The sequence below is a fragment of the Capricornis sumatraensis genome, chromosome 23 (assembly GCF_032405125.1).
Source record: "Capricornis sumatraensis isolate serow.1 chromosome 23, serow.2, whole genome shotgun sequence".
In the NCBI taxonomy this organism is placed as follows: domain Eukaryota; kingdom Metazoa; phylum Chordata; class Mammalia; order Artiodactyla; family Bovidae; genus Capricornis; species Capricornis sumatraensis.
The window spans coordinates 16,432,260-16,448,760 of NC_091091.1; the positions used below are offsets into that span (position 1 = coordinate 16,432,260).

General features: G+C 43.6%; 1 protein-coding gene across 1 annotated transcript in view; it reads left to right on the forward strand.

Annotated features, from left to right (window-relative positions):
• The window catches only part of PLCE1 (phospholipase C epsilon 1), a 329,527-nt gene that overhangs the window by 310,476 nt on the left and 2,550 nt on the right, over positions 1-16,501 (forward strand). The window contains exons 26-31 of the mRNA XM_068961526.1: positions 1,646-1,764; positions 3,930-4,058; positions 5,718-5,927; positions 10,667-10,825; positions 12,229-12,447; positions 12,753-12,961. Coding sequence (XP_068817627.1) covers positions 1,646-1,764; positions 3,930-4,058; positions 5,718-5,927; positions 10,667-10,825; positions 12,229-12,447; positions 12,753-12,938 — 1,022 coding nt within the window. The 3' untranslated portion in view covers positions 12,939-12,961. The remainder of the gene's footprint in view (positions 1-1,645; positions 1,765-3,929; positions 4,059-5,717; positions 5,928-10,666; positions 10,826-12,228; positions 12,448-12,752; positions 12,962-16,501) is intronic.

Below are 16,501 nucleotides of genomic sequence, written 5' to 3' on the forward strand. Positions count from 1 at the left end.
AGTCACCTGGGCTATTGGTGATAAAATGCAGATCCTGATACAGTGGGTCTGGGGCTTGAGATTATGCCTCTCTAACAAGCTCTGGGGATGCCCCTGCTGATCTCGTCTGAGTATCAAGTTCCCAGTACATGCTTCCTCCTGCACATTTTGCCAGCCTCTGAGCTCCACCAGCATGTCACAGTCCCCTGCTCTTTAGTTGTTTTTTTCCTATTTCTTTTCTCCATTGTGTGAGTAGCACATGGTCATACTCACTGTGTTATGTCGTAACACTGACTGTGTTAGTCAGTTCAGGCTGTGTAACAAAATACCACAGACTGGGTATCTTACATACTGCTACTGCTAAGTCACTTCAGTCGTGTCCAACTCTGTGCGACCCCATAGACGGCAGCCCACCAGGTTCCCCCGTCCCTGGGATTCTCCAGGCAAGAACACTGGAGTGGGTTGCCATTTCCTTCTCCAATGCATGGAAGTGAAAAGTGAAGAAAGTGAAAAGTGAAGTCACTCAGTTGTGTCTGACTCCTAACGACCCCATGGACTGCAGCCTACCAGGCTCCTCCATCCATGGGATTTTCCAGACAAGAGTACTGGAGTGGGTTGCCATTGCCTTCTCCGATAACAGAGGTTTATTTTGTCAGCTTTGGAGGCTAGAAGCCCACGATCAAGGTTCCCACAAGTTTGCTTTCTACTGAGGCCTCTCTCCTTGGCTTGCAGAGGGTCACCATCTCACTGTATCATCACAGGGCTGTCCCTTGGTCGCCGTGCACAGCATCTGGTGTCTCTCCGTGTCTGCCTTCCGATTCCCTCTTCTTATAAGGACCGTTGGTCATGTTGGATTAGGCCCCACCCTCATGACCCAGCATCACCTCTTTAAACCCTATCTCCAGACACAGTCACCTTCTGAGGTACTGGGACTTAGAGCTTCAACACACACATTTTAGGAGGACACCATTCAGTTCCTAACAGTGATTATAGAAATATGATGATGTACAGCAGAACAATTTTTAAAAAAATTATCCATCTTTCTATTTCTTCAAGATAGTTACTGTTGGTGTAGATATTTTACAGGCTTTATTTCTCTGCCCATGTGTATAAATATTAACAAGTAAGCTTCCTACTAACCTTAATGTTTTGCAACTTACTGATTTTCACTAATATATGTAGTGAACAACTTATCAGGTAAATAGATATACATCTTTGTTACTTTATAGAGTTGCATTTTATTTTATTTTATACTTGTACAAACACTCACACTGTAACTTCTTTAACCAACTCTCTATTGTTGGAATACTTTATTATCACTAAAGCTGTTCTAAGAGGAAATATTTGCAGAACAGTGACTCTAGAGGACTTGATAGAAGAATGATCAGATTTTCCTACTATACGGTGTTTAAGTTTAAAATTTTCATTTTGAGTCTAAGTTTAAAAACAGCACTTGGCAAGGTAACTACAACCACTAAGTGGCCCCAAACGGTCCCCAGGGGCAGCGCTCTGGGAGAAAAGGCATCTGTTGGTCACCTGCGTGTTGTTACCCCTGCCCATCTGAAGATCTTATTTCTCCCTGTCATTTACTGACCTCCCTGGGAGATCTCTGCAGAGCTCTGCAATGCATGGCTAACAAGCTTTTCCCAATTCTGCATTGTTCCAGGATATCGACATCTTCAGCTGCGAAATCTCCACAATGAAGTCTTGGAAATCTCTAGTTTATTCATAAACAGCAGGAGAATGGAAGAAAATTCCTCTGGTAATACTGTGCCGGCCTCTCTGGTAATTAAGTTATATTTCTCTCAGCATATTTGTGGGAATTGCTACACCAGAGGCAGGCTTTCTTGTGGTCCAGGAATGTGGTCCATTCGGATCATAGATTAGGTGGCTATGGATATAATTAAAACAATGGCTGATACCTGACACATTCTAAGCACTTTACACATATACTGACTCACTTGATCCTCACTAACTTGCTGACAAAGCTATTAGTATCATCTCCATGTTACAAAGGAAGGGGAGTGCTGAGTACACCTGAGGTCACACAGCTATAAACCCAAGTTCATCATCTAGCACCATACTGCTTGCCAGGGAAGTGAGCCAAAAATAACAACACAGGGAAAAGGCTAATTACACAAAGCCTGCTAGGAAGCATCTTGATACTTCTAGAAGGTTCAGGTTAGACCAGGAAAATCCTTTGCTTCGTCAGTAGTGCAGAGGCAGATGTCACAGGCGAGCAGGACTGGGTGAACAGCCAGGCACTGCTGGCGACAGGTAATTCTGCAAGCGCAGCAGTACCCTGGCACCTGAGGAGACTCAGCACCTGCACCCTTGGGAATGGGAGAGGAGCACTGCAAAAAGGCCCACCATTGCAGAAGCTAGGTTTTAACTAGTTCCCCATTGGTTAAGGTCCGTTGGTAAAATTTGAGAACTGATGGTAAGGTCCATCGGTTAAAAGTTTGAGAACCGTTGGACCAATGCTCACCCCAGTAATGCAGGGTTGTTTACCGCGACAAGGAATTCTGCTTTGATTAACTGGCTGATTCCACTGTGCTCGCTCTTGAAAAATTGAAGGGTGTCCATCCATTGCCCCTTTGCATGTTTAGTAGTCTGCTCACAGCCACGCCGATCTTTGGAAGTTTATTTTGGCGGGGGTGCGGCTGCAGTGGGTCTCTGTTGCTGCACACGGGCTTTCTCAAGTTGCAGCAAGCTAGGCTACTCTTCGTTGCAGTGCCTGGGCTCTCACTGCAGCGGCTTCTCCTGTTGGGGAGCAAAGGTTCTAGCGTACGGGCTTCAGCAGTGGTGGTGCTCGGGCTTGGTTGCTCTGCCGTATGCGTGGTCTTAGTTCCCGGACCAGGGACCGATACCGTGTCCCCTGCATTGGCAGGTGGATTCTTAACTTCTAGACCAGCAGAGAAGTCTGGTTGCACCCATCTTATACTTCAGTGTAGTCCTAACAACCTTTGCAAAGCTGCCTTCTGTGCTTACGGTGGCGCCGACGTCACTGCTGCCGCCATCACCTCTGAGCAGCCCTGCTCTCTCCCCTGCTTCTCTTTCCCTCACCGCAACAGTTTCTTCTCTCTCTCTGTCCCTCACCTTGTTTTCTTAGGTGTTCCTCATTCTCCCTTCACAAAGTGATGGAGGTTGAGTATAGCATGTTGGCCAGGAGAGAGGGGTGTTTCCTCTGCCTGGTGCCTGCCTGTTAACCTCCCTGCCTGGGAAGCAGGGACAGTCTGCCTGGTACCTGAGAGCAAGAATTAGACGGTAGTGTCCCATTCTGGGTTGTCCACTTATTCTTCTAGCTGTTCTATTCTAGAAGCCCCCCACCTTGAAGCCAGGGATGTCTTATTTCTCTACAAAACCCCAGAGCCAGGCATAATGTCTGTTTCATTGTCAGCCTTCCATAAATTATTTTGCATTTTATGAATGAATCTATCTCAGTATACAAACTGCTCAAAGACTTGAGAGTTACACAGCTCCCCAACTCTTCCTAACAAAAATACTTTTTATATTACAATTATTTGTGTGCCTGGACAGCAAGCTCCCAGAGGCCGGACTATTTTATTTATCATTTTACCATCGAAATTCTAGCCCAGTGCCCCGAAGAGAGATGGAACTCAGTAGACACTGTTGAATGTCACTTCATAAGTAAGGACTGACATACATTTCAGACAATATCAGTCCCCTAAATATGATGGAAAGAAACACTGTTATTTAAAATAAATTGCTCTTTTGGTGGTATGCTGCTAAATATTCCTACTAGACTGTTAAGGAACATGCACCATTGCCTAAAACCACAAAAAGGTGCATCTGGTTATAAAAGGTTGGCCTTATTTTGCATTTATGTGTCCCTGCGTGTACTTCTAAGAACTAGCACTTCTGTATTGATATAGCCTAGAAACATGAGAATGAAAATGAATGAGAAACTTTATGATCTTCCTTGACAGATGTTTAATACAGAAGAAAGAAAATGCTTGCAGAGTCACAGAGTCACAGTGCATGGCGTCCCAGGCCCAGAGCCTTTTACTGTCTTCTCTATAAACGGAGGCACTAAGGCAAAGCAGCTTCTCCAACAAGTAAGTTCAGAGTCTATAGTTAAGAAACGGTTCTTTGAGAGGCATCTCTAGGTTAACATCTTGTCTAACATTTTACAGCTGACTCAGCATCAGAGAAAGCAGCTCAAAGTCTCAAATTTCATAGATTATAAAACAGATACTACCAAGAGGTTTGGGCTGTTTTGTTTTTGAACTTTGGTGTCTACTCTCACAAAGCACTCTTGGGGTTTTGGAGACAGTGTAAAATATGACGAAAAGTAAGGAAGCATTTCCATGGACCACCCATAAAAAGCAGCACATTACTGTCCACATGAGTAATCCCAGGGCTGTGGAGCAGGACTGGAGAGGGAGTGATGCTGGCCATCTCATGGAGGTGACAGTGTCAACTGACCTACTCCTGGAAGCTTCATGCCCTTAATTGTTGCTGAAGTGGTAGCTGCCTTGCCCCACAAAATCCACAGTCCAGCATCAACCTGAGACCAAGGTCTGGGGTGAAGGGAGCAGAGTCTTCCTGAGAATCTTCTATCCCACCCCCAACCCATCCCTAGGTCCTTCCGCTTCTCTGAGTGAGACCAATCAATCACCAAGTGCTGATTCTGGTCACTGCATGCTCGCATGGTCGAGTGGATGCCTGAGAAGAAGGATGTTTGCTTGCTCCATGCCGGAAGTTGGCAGCCTTCTCTGGCCACTCCAAGTTCTGCTTTTGCCAGTAACCTGGATAATAGAAAACCATGTGAAAGAATATGTCAGTAAGAGTAGCTATCATAATGTCTAGTGTTTACCAGGGCTTCCCTGGTGGCTCAGGCAGTAAAGAATCCGCCTGTAATGCAGGAGACCTGGATTTGATCCCTGGGTCAGGAAGATCCCCTGGAGAATAAACCCACTCCAGTATTCTTGCCTGGGGAACGCACGGAGAGAGGAGCCTGGCAGGCTCTAAGTTATCCGATGCACCTGGGTTACATTTTACAGTCAGTGCCTCAGTCATAAAAGGAAACAAAATTAAGAAACAAAATTGCTACTCTTACTGTTTCCACTGTATAGATGAGGACACTGAGTGTCCATGGGGTCAGATATCTTGGCCAGCACTTCATAGCCCGTAAGTACTAAACACAGGCCTCAGACCCAAGTCTGTTTGGCTCCCCAGCCTGGTCTCAACCATTTCAACTGTCAGGGTCAGTAGCCAATAGAGAAAACAGGCCTCTAGGAACACTGTCAAGACTTTATTGAAAGGGGAATTCCCAGGAACTTAGATCAGATGAGATTAGAAGATGATTGAGTATTTCTAACGTGAGAATGGGAGATTATCTTGGTAAAAGCTGGACTGGGTTCTTTGCCTTTGGTCTTGCGTTGCAAGATTACAAAGAGCTAAGTTCATAGATTGAAAAACCTAAAGTTTTTAATTCATTAAGAGCTCTTATTCCATCAGTGGGAAAAACAGTTTTGCTGGCTGGCAATTATGAATAAATTGTTTCATTGCCCAGAATGAACATAAACAATTCTTTTTGGACGTAAGAGAATTCTAAGATCTTCCAGAAAGAGTTATGCAACACTGCAGGGTAGGTTTCATTTATAAATTGCAAATCAAACTTATCTGAACCCCAAGAGAGTAGACTTGTTTGGGTTTAAAGTTTTTGCTACTCTTCAGAAGTGTGCCTAAACTGGCCTTTGCTCTTTCTTTAGATTCTCATTATGGATCAAGATACCAAACCCATTGCCACAGACTATTTTTTAATGGAGGAAAAATATTTCATATCTAAAGAGAAGAATGAATGTAGGAAACAACCATTCCAGAGAGCCATTGGTCCAGAAGAAGAGATCATGCAGATTTTAAGCAGCTGGTTTCCAGAAGAGGGATATGTTGGCAGGATTGTCTTAAAAACCCAGCAGGAAGTAAGTGTGTCCTGGGACAGCCTACACAGTAACAGCTCGTATGTAACTCACTACCTCACCACTGGCCGCCTCCCTCAAATTCAGAACTTCTTGTCACTGCAACTTGCTTTATAGTCTTAAGTAAATGTGGAGAATTGATTTTATTCTTCTGCACATATTCAGAAGGTTAAGTTATAGAAATTTGGTTTAAAAATCATCTGTTAGGAAACAAAGGGAGAAAGAACTCAAAGAATTCCTTAAGCATGTCATCAGTGTAGCGTCCAGTGTTTTACCTGGGTATGTGAAGACCTTGCTGTAAGGGTCACTACTGTGTAATGGAAGGTCTGTAGGCATTTTGCATTTGGGGGTTGGTTGCCCTCCCGTTAGTGCCTGTTCAAGTTTTAGCTAATAAAAGGTTTTTTTGTTAATTCATGAAACAACAGCATTTCTTTGAAAATATTCCATAAGATTACACAAGGTAAGAATAACCTCTCAGCTTTGGTCTGAATTTGTTGCAGATTATATTATGGTCCCTAATATTCCCATGATCATTCTGATAATGGAAACAGTACTGTCTGTTGACTCCAGACTGGGGGACTCCTAATGGGGCTTGCTGATGGAGCACTTTTCTTCTAATAGACTTATGCTGCTGCTGCTAAGTCGCTTCAGTCGTGTCCGACTCTGTGCGACCCCATAGACAGAAGCCCGCCAGGCTCCCCCGTCCCTGGGATTCTCCAGGCAAGAACACTGGAGTGGGTTGCCGTTTCCTTCTCCAATGCGTGAAAGTGAAAAGTGAAAGTGAAGTCGCTCACTTAATAGACTTATATCAGCCCACTAATTGACTGCCATTTTTTAAAATGACATATAAGGTCATTACATAGATAATAATGCCTTATGATAAATCAACAATAAAGCAGTTGAAGCAGTTCAACAATCTGATTAAACAAATATTTATTGAGCACCTAATTGTGCCAGGCCCTGTTCTAGGCACATGATCTGCCTCTTGGGGGCATGAAAAGGAGATGTCATAAAATGCCCACTGCTGGTCCATGCTTACTAAAACACAGAGATGATAAAGAGCCCATTTCAGCATCGTGTGCTATTTTCTACTCTCTACGTAACTATGAGCATGGCCTGCAGCCTCACTGCCCTCCAGCTTCTCTAGGAACCAGAGCCTCTGTGTTCCCTGCTAACCTTGTCTTAGATCATAAAAGGACACTTCCTGTAAGCCAAGAAATGTAATTATCTCCCTAGCGTCTTCTCCTCATCAGACAGGTACAAAGTACTAAGATGGTGGAGAAGCAATTCTAATCATAAAAGCTGTAGAAGAAAATATCAGAGGAGAGGGCTTACCTCGGCTTTTGAAGCCATCTTTTATTTCTCTCTAATTTTTTTTTCCTATTTCTAATTGTCACATGTAAAAGAGTACGCTAGGGACTTCCCTGGAAGTCCAGTGGTTAAAACCCCATGCTCCAAATGCAGGGGGCACTGATTCGATCCCTGGTCCAGGAACTGTTAATAAGATCCTGCCTGCTGCATGGCCTAGCCAAAAAAACCCAAAAAGTATCCTAGAAGTGACAATTTCAGTGAATTTTTAAACTCATATTAAAGTTAGTATTTATTGCATCATGATTACAGTGTTTAACGCTCTCAAGCACCCAATATTTTGAATCATCTTACGATATAATGCAAACCATTCTACACAAAGGAAGCAGGTTCAGAGAGGTTAGATTATGACAGGGTGAGAAGTGGAAAGAACTGAAGTCTTATGGCTCCCCGGCCAGTATTCTTTCCACCACCCCATGCTGCCCAGGCTGGAGGTGAGTCAGTGCTCATGGGTCCTCCATGCCCAGCACCACGGGAGGCAGTGAGCAGCAATGGGCGGACTGCCGAGTGTCACGATGGGTCTTCATCACATGGTTGGAAGGACTGGGAGGCCAGGGCTGCCCCGTATGCAATTAAAATGTATATGACAATAAGCAGTAGAGATGTCAGGAATAAATGCTTAATAAAGGCTGGTAGAACAGAAGCATTTTGGAAAGAGAAGGCTATAGTAGAGCGGAAGGCTAACAAGCATTTTCTGATGAGTATAATGTAGCAAGGAGGTCTCCTTTTATATGCCTTGTTGAGAGGAAAGTTTGAAATGACTGAAATATGTCTCAAAAGATAACAAATCATATTTCATGTATCTAGGCTTACCAGCTGCACAGTGACACACAATACGAATTTACTGATTGACTAAATGAATTCAGCACTTACTGAATGGAAGCAGAGGCTGGTATAATTGATAGATTTGGGCTATAAGTATTTCCACTTAGTCTACTCTGTGAAACTAGGAAGCTATGTAAGCAGTTTGTCCGTATGTTAAAAGTCCCCAAGCTGCTGTCTTTGACCTCGGATCCTGCCTGTCTGCTTTGTATAATTTTCTTGTTTCCTGGGCTCTCAAGCTGTTAGGTATCTTCCTATGGTCAATATGCTCTCCTCTGACACCTCTGGATTTGAAATGAGACAAACCTGGCTCTGACAATTAGATAGGTGACCTTCAAAGTATCATCTGAATTCTGTAAACCTCTATGTACATATTTGCAAAATCTATGATAGAAACTGGGCTTCCCCGGTGGCTCAGCGGTAAAGGATCAATGCAGAAGTCTACAGTGCAGAAGTCAGTGGAGACCCAGATTAGGTCCCTAGGTCGAGAAGATCCCCTGGAGGAGGGCATGGCAACTCACTCCAGTATTTTTGCCTGGGGAATCCCATGAACAGAGGAGCCTGGTGGGCTACAACACATAGGGTCACAAAGAGTCAGACATGACTGAAGCAACTTAGCATGCACATATGATAGAAACTTCCCTGCTTGGCTCAAAAAATTATGAGACTCAAGTCAAACATGTAGACAAAATGTAGAAAAATGCTTAGTAAACTATAAAGGAATATGCAAATGAGGGTTATTGTTATGGTCATAATCTGTGGCTTCTAATGTGACTGAAAACAGCTTAAAAATCAATAAGCTCTGAGTAAGGCTCTAAGGTGAAGAAGGCAATGGCACCCCACTCCAGTAAACCTGTCTGGAAAATCCCATGGACAGAGGAGCCTGGTGGGCTGCAGTCCATGGGGTAGCTAAGAGTCGGACATGACTGAGCGACTTCACGTTCACTTTTCCCTTTCATGCATTGGAGAAGGAAATGGCAACCCACTCCAGTGTTCTTGCCTGGAGAATCCCAGGGATAGGGGAGCCTGGTGGGCTGCCGTCTATGGGGTCGCACAGAGTCGGACACGACTGAAGCGACTTAGCAAGGCTCTAAGGAGTGCTGTTAGAAACATTTGTAGTGCATGGTCATTGTGATATTTTATACGGCAACTTAGGACTTTTCTGTCTTGCTTACCTACATCCCGGCTTTCAGAATTATAAATTATGTCATGTGAATTACCACCCAACCCCACTCTCCAATTGGTTAAATATATTGTAATCAATGCAATGACATACTATGGAAAATCTTTAGAAGCTGACATGAAATGATAATCACAATCTTTTTTTAAAAGATATTTCTGATGTGGACCATTTTAAAAGTCTTTATTGAATTTGTTACAATAGTGCTTCTGTTTTATGTTTTGGGCTTTTGGCCCTGAGGTATGTAGGATCTTAGCTCCCTGACCAGGGATCAAACCGGTACTTGCTGTGTTGGAAGGTGAAGTCTCAACCATTGGACCACCAGGGAAGAAGTCCCTGATCACAGCCTTTTAAGTAGAGAAAAAATGAGTTGTAAAACAGTATATGTACTATGGTCTCATTTTATGTAATAAAAATAGAAGATAGTTCTCTCCCCCTCACGCATAGTTTGATGAGTGGAATCCAAACACGTCAGCTGTATGTAAATCTTAGGGATCACAACTGTAAGAACAATGAAATGATTGGGGCGAGGCTGTGCAGCTGATTGGTGAGAAGCCCCCGGAGCCAGTCCGTTTTGGTCCTGGCTACAGTTTGGCGCCACCTGGTGGTAGTTACCCATTTTGACCTTAATATCAATAGGGACAATTCTGGTTCCTGGGGCTGGTTGGAACTTCCAGGACAATGACACTGATTCTTGTATTCTTCTGGTTAGTTAGCATCGTTTCTGTGCGATGATCTGAGATTAAGCTAGAAGCATGCTGGGGACTGGAGGACTTTCCTGCCAAATCCTCCCAGCCTGAGATGGGATTACCTACTGTTTCCTTGCCTCACCTCCCCATCATCTCCATGCTGCTCCCTTGTGGAAGATAACTTTACACGACCCTCTGTCCAGGGGATCCTCCAGGCAAGAATACTGGAGTGGGTTGCCATGCCCTCCTCCAGAGGATCTTCTCGACCCAGGGATGAACCAGCATCTCTTGTGTCTCCTGCATTGGCAGGCGGGTTCTTTACCATGAGCACCACCAAGGAAGCCCATTTGAATTTTAGTAATTGGAAAAATAGCATATTGTCTTTTTACAAATTTATCTCTAGCTGATTTGTGGACTCAAAATCCACAGCAAACATGAGCAGATCTGCTGGCTTGTTCGGGACCAGACCTTATCAGTGTGTCAACATTAGCAGAAACTTACAGTACTTTTCTCTTCTAAGATGACATGTATATCCTTCTAGGATAGTTTGTGAATTAGTAATTAGTGTATGGGATATCAAGCTAAGAAGTTGTTTCCACGTTACCAAGATCCAGCTCAAATTTTTACTAGATTTTTCCTTTTTCTACATTATCAGTTACTTGACTTGTCTTTTCTTAATATAGAACCTGGAAGAGAAGAGCATTGCACAAGATGACAAGGAGATGCTCCTGAGCTCAGAGGAGGACAGCTTCTTTGTCCAGGTGCACGACGTTTCCCCAGAGCAACCACGCACGGTCATCAAAGCACCGCGTGTCAGCACCGCGCAGGACGTCATTCAGCAGGTGAAGGCCTCCCCGCCCTCCCCCAGCCAGCTCCCTCTGGGAATAAGGTTCTGGAACAAAGGGGACATGACCAGGCAGCATGTGCCTGGTAAGGCTGGCAAGTATCCGGTCCTTCAACGATACTTGCCCAGTATATGCTGTGAGTCAGGCTCTCTGGGAAGCCCTGACAGCGGAGCCAGGAGGTGGTTCTGCAGAGCGGGAGTGTCATCATCCATCACCTAGTGACCGTCTCTCTGGGATCCTTCGACAACATGTAGGAGGACTCTCTGACCCTCTCCTGTTCTCTGGTTTTCTCTGCCCCCTTCTGTGTATATGGCTCCAGAGAACTCTGCTGCCTTCATTCCAAGCCCTGTAGTGGTTTATTAAACACTTGCTTGAGAAGTTAGCATAATGGCTCACAGCACAGACTCTAGATCAGGTTGCTCCAGTGTAAACCCTGGCCCTACATCTTACTAGCTCGGAGAGCTTGGGCAAGTCATTTAACCATCTGTGCTTAAGTTACATGGGTGTGCTGGTAAATTGGCTCTCTTAAAAAAAAAAAAAAAGACCCCAATTTGTAGCATTTGCCAGTTTCTATCTTGCACATTCCTCACACATCAGATTCCAGTGGGCTCCAGCGCAATGCCATGTGCCAAGCTACCACACAGGAAAACATGAAGCTAGCGTACCAGCACTTTCTTAATAGCTGTTGTGAACATTAGGTAAATACATATAATGGACATTTGCCTAGTATAACACCTAACATGGTAAGCACTATTTAAGTGCTATTTGCTATACTGATTGCAGAATAATTTGGTTAATATTAGTCTCTTTAATAGACTTTGAACTCCCCAAACTATATACAGTACCTGGGACATAGTAAATGTTTGATGAGTGTGTAACTGCATAAATGAAAGATAAGTCTCAAGAAAAAAGAGAAGTGAGACCAGGTAAGTCTTAAAATGCTTTCAACATCCAACACTCTGATATGAAGAGGCAGTGTCGTGCGCCAGAGAGGCTCTGGAGGGTCAAGATTCTGTTCCTCACTGTCTGGGTCACTTTCAGGTCTATGAACTTTGGTGGATGCAGAAAATCTGGCTCAAGTCCTTTTTCTGTTACTAACCTGTCCATCCTCTGTAATATGCCTGACCTCTTAAGCTTACGCTTCCTTATCTGAAAAATGGGGGTTGTAACATCTAAATCATGGATGGGTGTTGTGAAGCTCAATGAGGCAATGTCGACAAGTTTGTATAAGCTACAACTGTGAAAATGTAAAATGAGGAGTGGGATGACATGATCTGTAAAGGACCCCCCAGCCCTGTCTAAAAGTCTGTGACATTTTTCCACCTTAAAGTCTCATTTACAGGGAAGCAAGTGTTGGAGATCCTGTGTTTTTATTCTGTTGATCATAACTTACCTTTCAGACCTTATGCAAAGCCAAATATTCCTATAGCATCCTGAGCAACCCCAACCCGAGTGACTATGTGCTTTTGGAAGAGGTGGTGAAAGACACTGCCAACAGGAAATCTTCCACCCCAAAGGCCTCCCAGCGTGTCCTTTTGGATCAGGAATGTGTGTTTCAAGCTCAAAGCAAGTGGAAAGGTGCAGGAAAATTCATCCTTAAGCTAAAGGAACAGGTGCAGGTAAAGTTCAAGGTTATTTTGCTCTATTTGATTTTCATAACTACAGTATAATCAAATTCAGGAGCTAGTGAAAGCCAGAAGGAAGTTCCCGAGTCGAGGACACTAGTGGAAAGAATGTTGTTTGCCTGTTTTTACTGTGTGGAAAGAAATGTCTTCCCTCTGGGTGTAAGCAGTCCTGAGGTGGCTGGGGGGTGGGGGGTTCCCCTTTCGAAAAAGCTCTACCTACTAGATAGAGAACAACAAAGGGCTCTCTCTGATACAGTCTCTTTAACCTAATATTAAGGGAAGGTTCTCATTTTCCACAGGCATCTCGAGAAGATAAAAAAAAAGGCATCTCTTTTGCAAGCGAACTCAAGAAACTCACTAAGACTAAACAGCCCCGAGGGCCCACATCACCTTCTCAGGTTTTAGCCTCAGAAAACGTCCAAAACAAGGAAGAGAAACCTGTGGGTGGCTTGCCTTCCAGTGACACCATAGACTACCGACAGTGAGCAAGACAGCACGGTTTACCCAGGTATCCTGAGTCACTGCAGCGTCACCTATACTAAGACATAAGTGTGTACACTCTCTTTTGTCTTTTCCTGGAGGAGGATGTTCCTGAGGCAGGTAGGGATGGTACCCTAGAGAAAGGGGGCTTTGAAGATACACACGACTTCAGCACTGATGATTTCAGATCTCCTTATTTTGTAGATAACCAAAGGCAACAAGAGGACAACAAACTTGCCCAAACTGCGGTAGCTTTATTTCATCAGACATAGAACTGTCTTAATTACTGGTAATTCACATGAACATTCTCAAAGGACTGCTGTGGGTCATTCTGTTTTCATTCTTTGGATTTTTAGTTTGCTGTTCTTCTAATTTAGCTCTGATTTAGCCTGAACAACCTCCATTTCTTCTGACTCAATGAAAAAATTAAAATCTGGCATGCAAGTTGTGATGACTAAAAAGAAAGCAAAATGACATAACAGCCTGAAGTAATCATGCCTTTGGTTGCCAGCTCACTGCTTGGTATTCATATACAGAGTAAATTTCATTGTTTTAAACTATTTAAATGGAATCTGAATTTTTTTAAAAAGGCATGTGAGGAAACCAAACATAGATCTCTTCTTTCACTTAGCTTCTTAATGAACTTAGTTCAGTTCAGTTCAGACACTCAGTCGTGTCCGACTCTTTACGACCCCATGAACCGCAGCACACCAGGCCTCCCTGTCCATCACCAATTCCTGGAGTCCACCCAAACCCATGTCCATTGAGTCGGTGATGCCATCCAGCCATCTCATCCTCTGTCATCCCCTTCTCCTGCCCTCAAACTTCCCCAGCATCACAGTCTTTTCAAATGAGTCAGCTCTTCGCATGAGGTAGCCAGAGTACTGGAGTTTCAGCTTCAACATCAGTCCTTCCAATGAACACCCAGGACTGATCTCCTTTAGGATGGACTGGTTGGATCTCCTTGCAGTCCAAGGGATACTCAAGAGTCTTCTCCAACAACACAGTTCAAAAGCATCAATTCTTCAGTGCTCAGCTTTCTTTATAGTCCAACTCTCACATCCATACATGACCACTGGAAAAACCATAGCCTTGACTAGACGGACCTTTGTTGGCAAAGTAATGTCTCTGGTTTTGAATATGCTGTCTAGGCTGGTCATAACTTTCCTTCCAAGGAGTAAGCGTCTTTTAATTTCATGGCTGCAATCACCATCTGCAGCAATTTTGGAGCCCCCAAAAAATAAAGTCAGCCACTGTTTCCACTGTTTCCCCATCTATTTCCCATGAAGTGATGGGACCGGATGCCATGATCTTCGTTTTATGAATGTTGAGCTTTAAGCAAACTTTTTCACTCTTCTCTTTCACTTTCATCAAGAGGCTTTTGTGTTCCTCTTCACTTTCTGCCATAAGGGTGGTGTCATCTGCATATCTGAGGTTATTGATATTTCTCCCGGCAATCTTGATTCCAGCTTGTGCTTATTCCAGCCCGGCATTTCTCATGATGTACTCTGAATATAAGTTAAATAAGCAGGGTGACAATATACAGCCTTGACGTACTTCCTTTCCTATTTGGAACCAGTCTGTTGTTCCATGTCCAGTTCTAACTGTTGCTTCCTGACCTGCATACAGGTTTCTCAAGAGGCAGGTCAGGTGGTCAGGTGGCTCTTTCAGAATTTTCCACAGTTTATTGTGATCCACACAGTCAAATGCTTTGGCATAGTCAATAAAGCAGAAGTAGATGTTTTGCTGGAATTCTCTTGCTTTTTCCATGATCCAGCAGATGTTGGCAATTTGATCTCTGGTTCCTCTGCCTTTTCTAAAACCAGCTTGAACATCTGGAAGTTCACGGTTCACATGTTGCTGAAGCCTGGCTTGGAGAATTTTAAGCATTACTTTATTACTGTGTGAGATGAATGCAACTGTGTGGTAGTTTGAGCATTCTTTGGCATTGCCTTTCTTTGGGACTGGAATGAAACTGCTGAGTTTTCCAAATTTGCTGGCATATTCAATATCACGGTAATCCAAGTCTATGCTCTGACCAGTAACACTGAAGAAGCTGAAGTTGAACAGTTCTATGAAGACCTTCAAGACCTTCTAGAACTAACACCCAAAAAAGATGTCCTTTTCATTATAGGGGACTGGAATGCAAAAGTAGGAAATCAAGAAACACTTGGAGTAACAGGCAAATTTGGCCTTGGAGTACAGAATGAAGCAGGGCAAAGACTAATAGAGCTCTGCCAAGAGAACGCGCTGGTCACAGCAAACACCCTCTTCCAACAACACAAGAGAAGACTTACACATGGACATCACCAGATGGTTGACATCACAATCAGACTGATTATATTCTTTGCAGCCAAAGATGAAGAAGCTCTATACAGTCAGCAAAACCAAGACCAGGAGCTGACTGTGGCTTGGATCATGAACTCCTTACTGCCAAATTCAGGCTGAAATTAAAGAAAGTGGAGAAAACCACTAGACCATTCAGGTATGACCTAAATCAAATCCCTTATGAGTATACGGAGTAAGTGAGAAATAGATTTAAGGGGCTAGATCTGATAGACAGAGTGCCTGATGAACTATGGATGGAGGTATGTGACATTGTACAGGAGACAGGAATCAAGACCATCCCCAAGAAAAAGAAATGCATAAAAGCAAAATGGCTGTCTGAGGAGGCCTTACAAAGAGCTGTGAAAAGAAGGAAAGTGAAAAGCAAAGGAGAAAAGGAAAGATATACCCATTTGAATGCAGAGTTCCAAAGAATAGCAGGAAGAGATAAGAAGGCCGTCCTCAGCGATCAATGCAAAGAAACAGAGGAAAACAATAGAATGGGAAAGACGAGATCTCTTCAAGAAAATTATACCAAGGGAACATTTCATGCAAAGATGGGCTCAATAAAAGATAGAAATGGTAGGGACCTAATAGAAGCAGAAGATATTAAGAGGTGGCAAGAATACACAGAAGAATTGTACAAAAAAGATCTTCATGACCCAGATAATCATGATGGTGTGATCACTCACCTAGAGCCAGACATCCTGGAATGTGAGTCAAGTGGGCCTTAGGAAGCATCACTACGAACAAAGCTAGTGGAGGTGATGGAATTCCAGTTGATATATTTCAAATCCTGAATAAAGAACTCAAGGGATTATTAAAGCCCTCTTTTCACCTGTTCCATCATAGAGTTCTAAGATTTAAAATCCTTGAGAGACCAACAGCATGGTGAAGGCATTGTTGCTTATATTACACAGCAGCATCTGTCTGCATCACAATCAGGTATTTCTTATATAAAATTATAGCTCACAATTAAAAGAATTTACTGATACCTCTTGATGGGGCCACATCTGACTTACAAGAGCCCATATTGAGCCGATGTTTAAGAAGCAACCTCCTGAAACAACTGGTGCCCCAGATACACTTACAAAGAAAGCTCTTTCAAAACAGACATAGTGAAACCCAGGAAACCACCTTCTCCAGAGCTTCTGCACACCCCCTATCCCGTCAGGGCTGTTTAGGTTCTGGATGCAAAGACTCACCAGAAAGAAACCTCAGCACCGTGGCAGCAGTCCACATC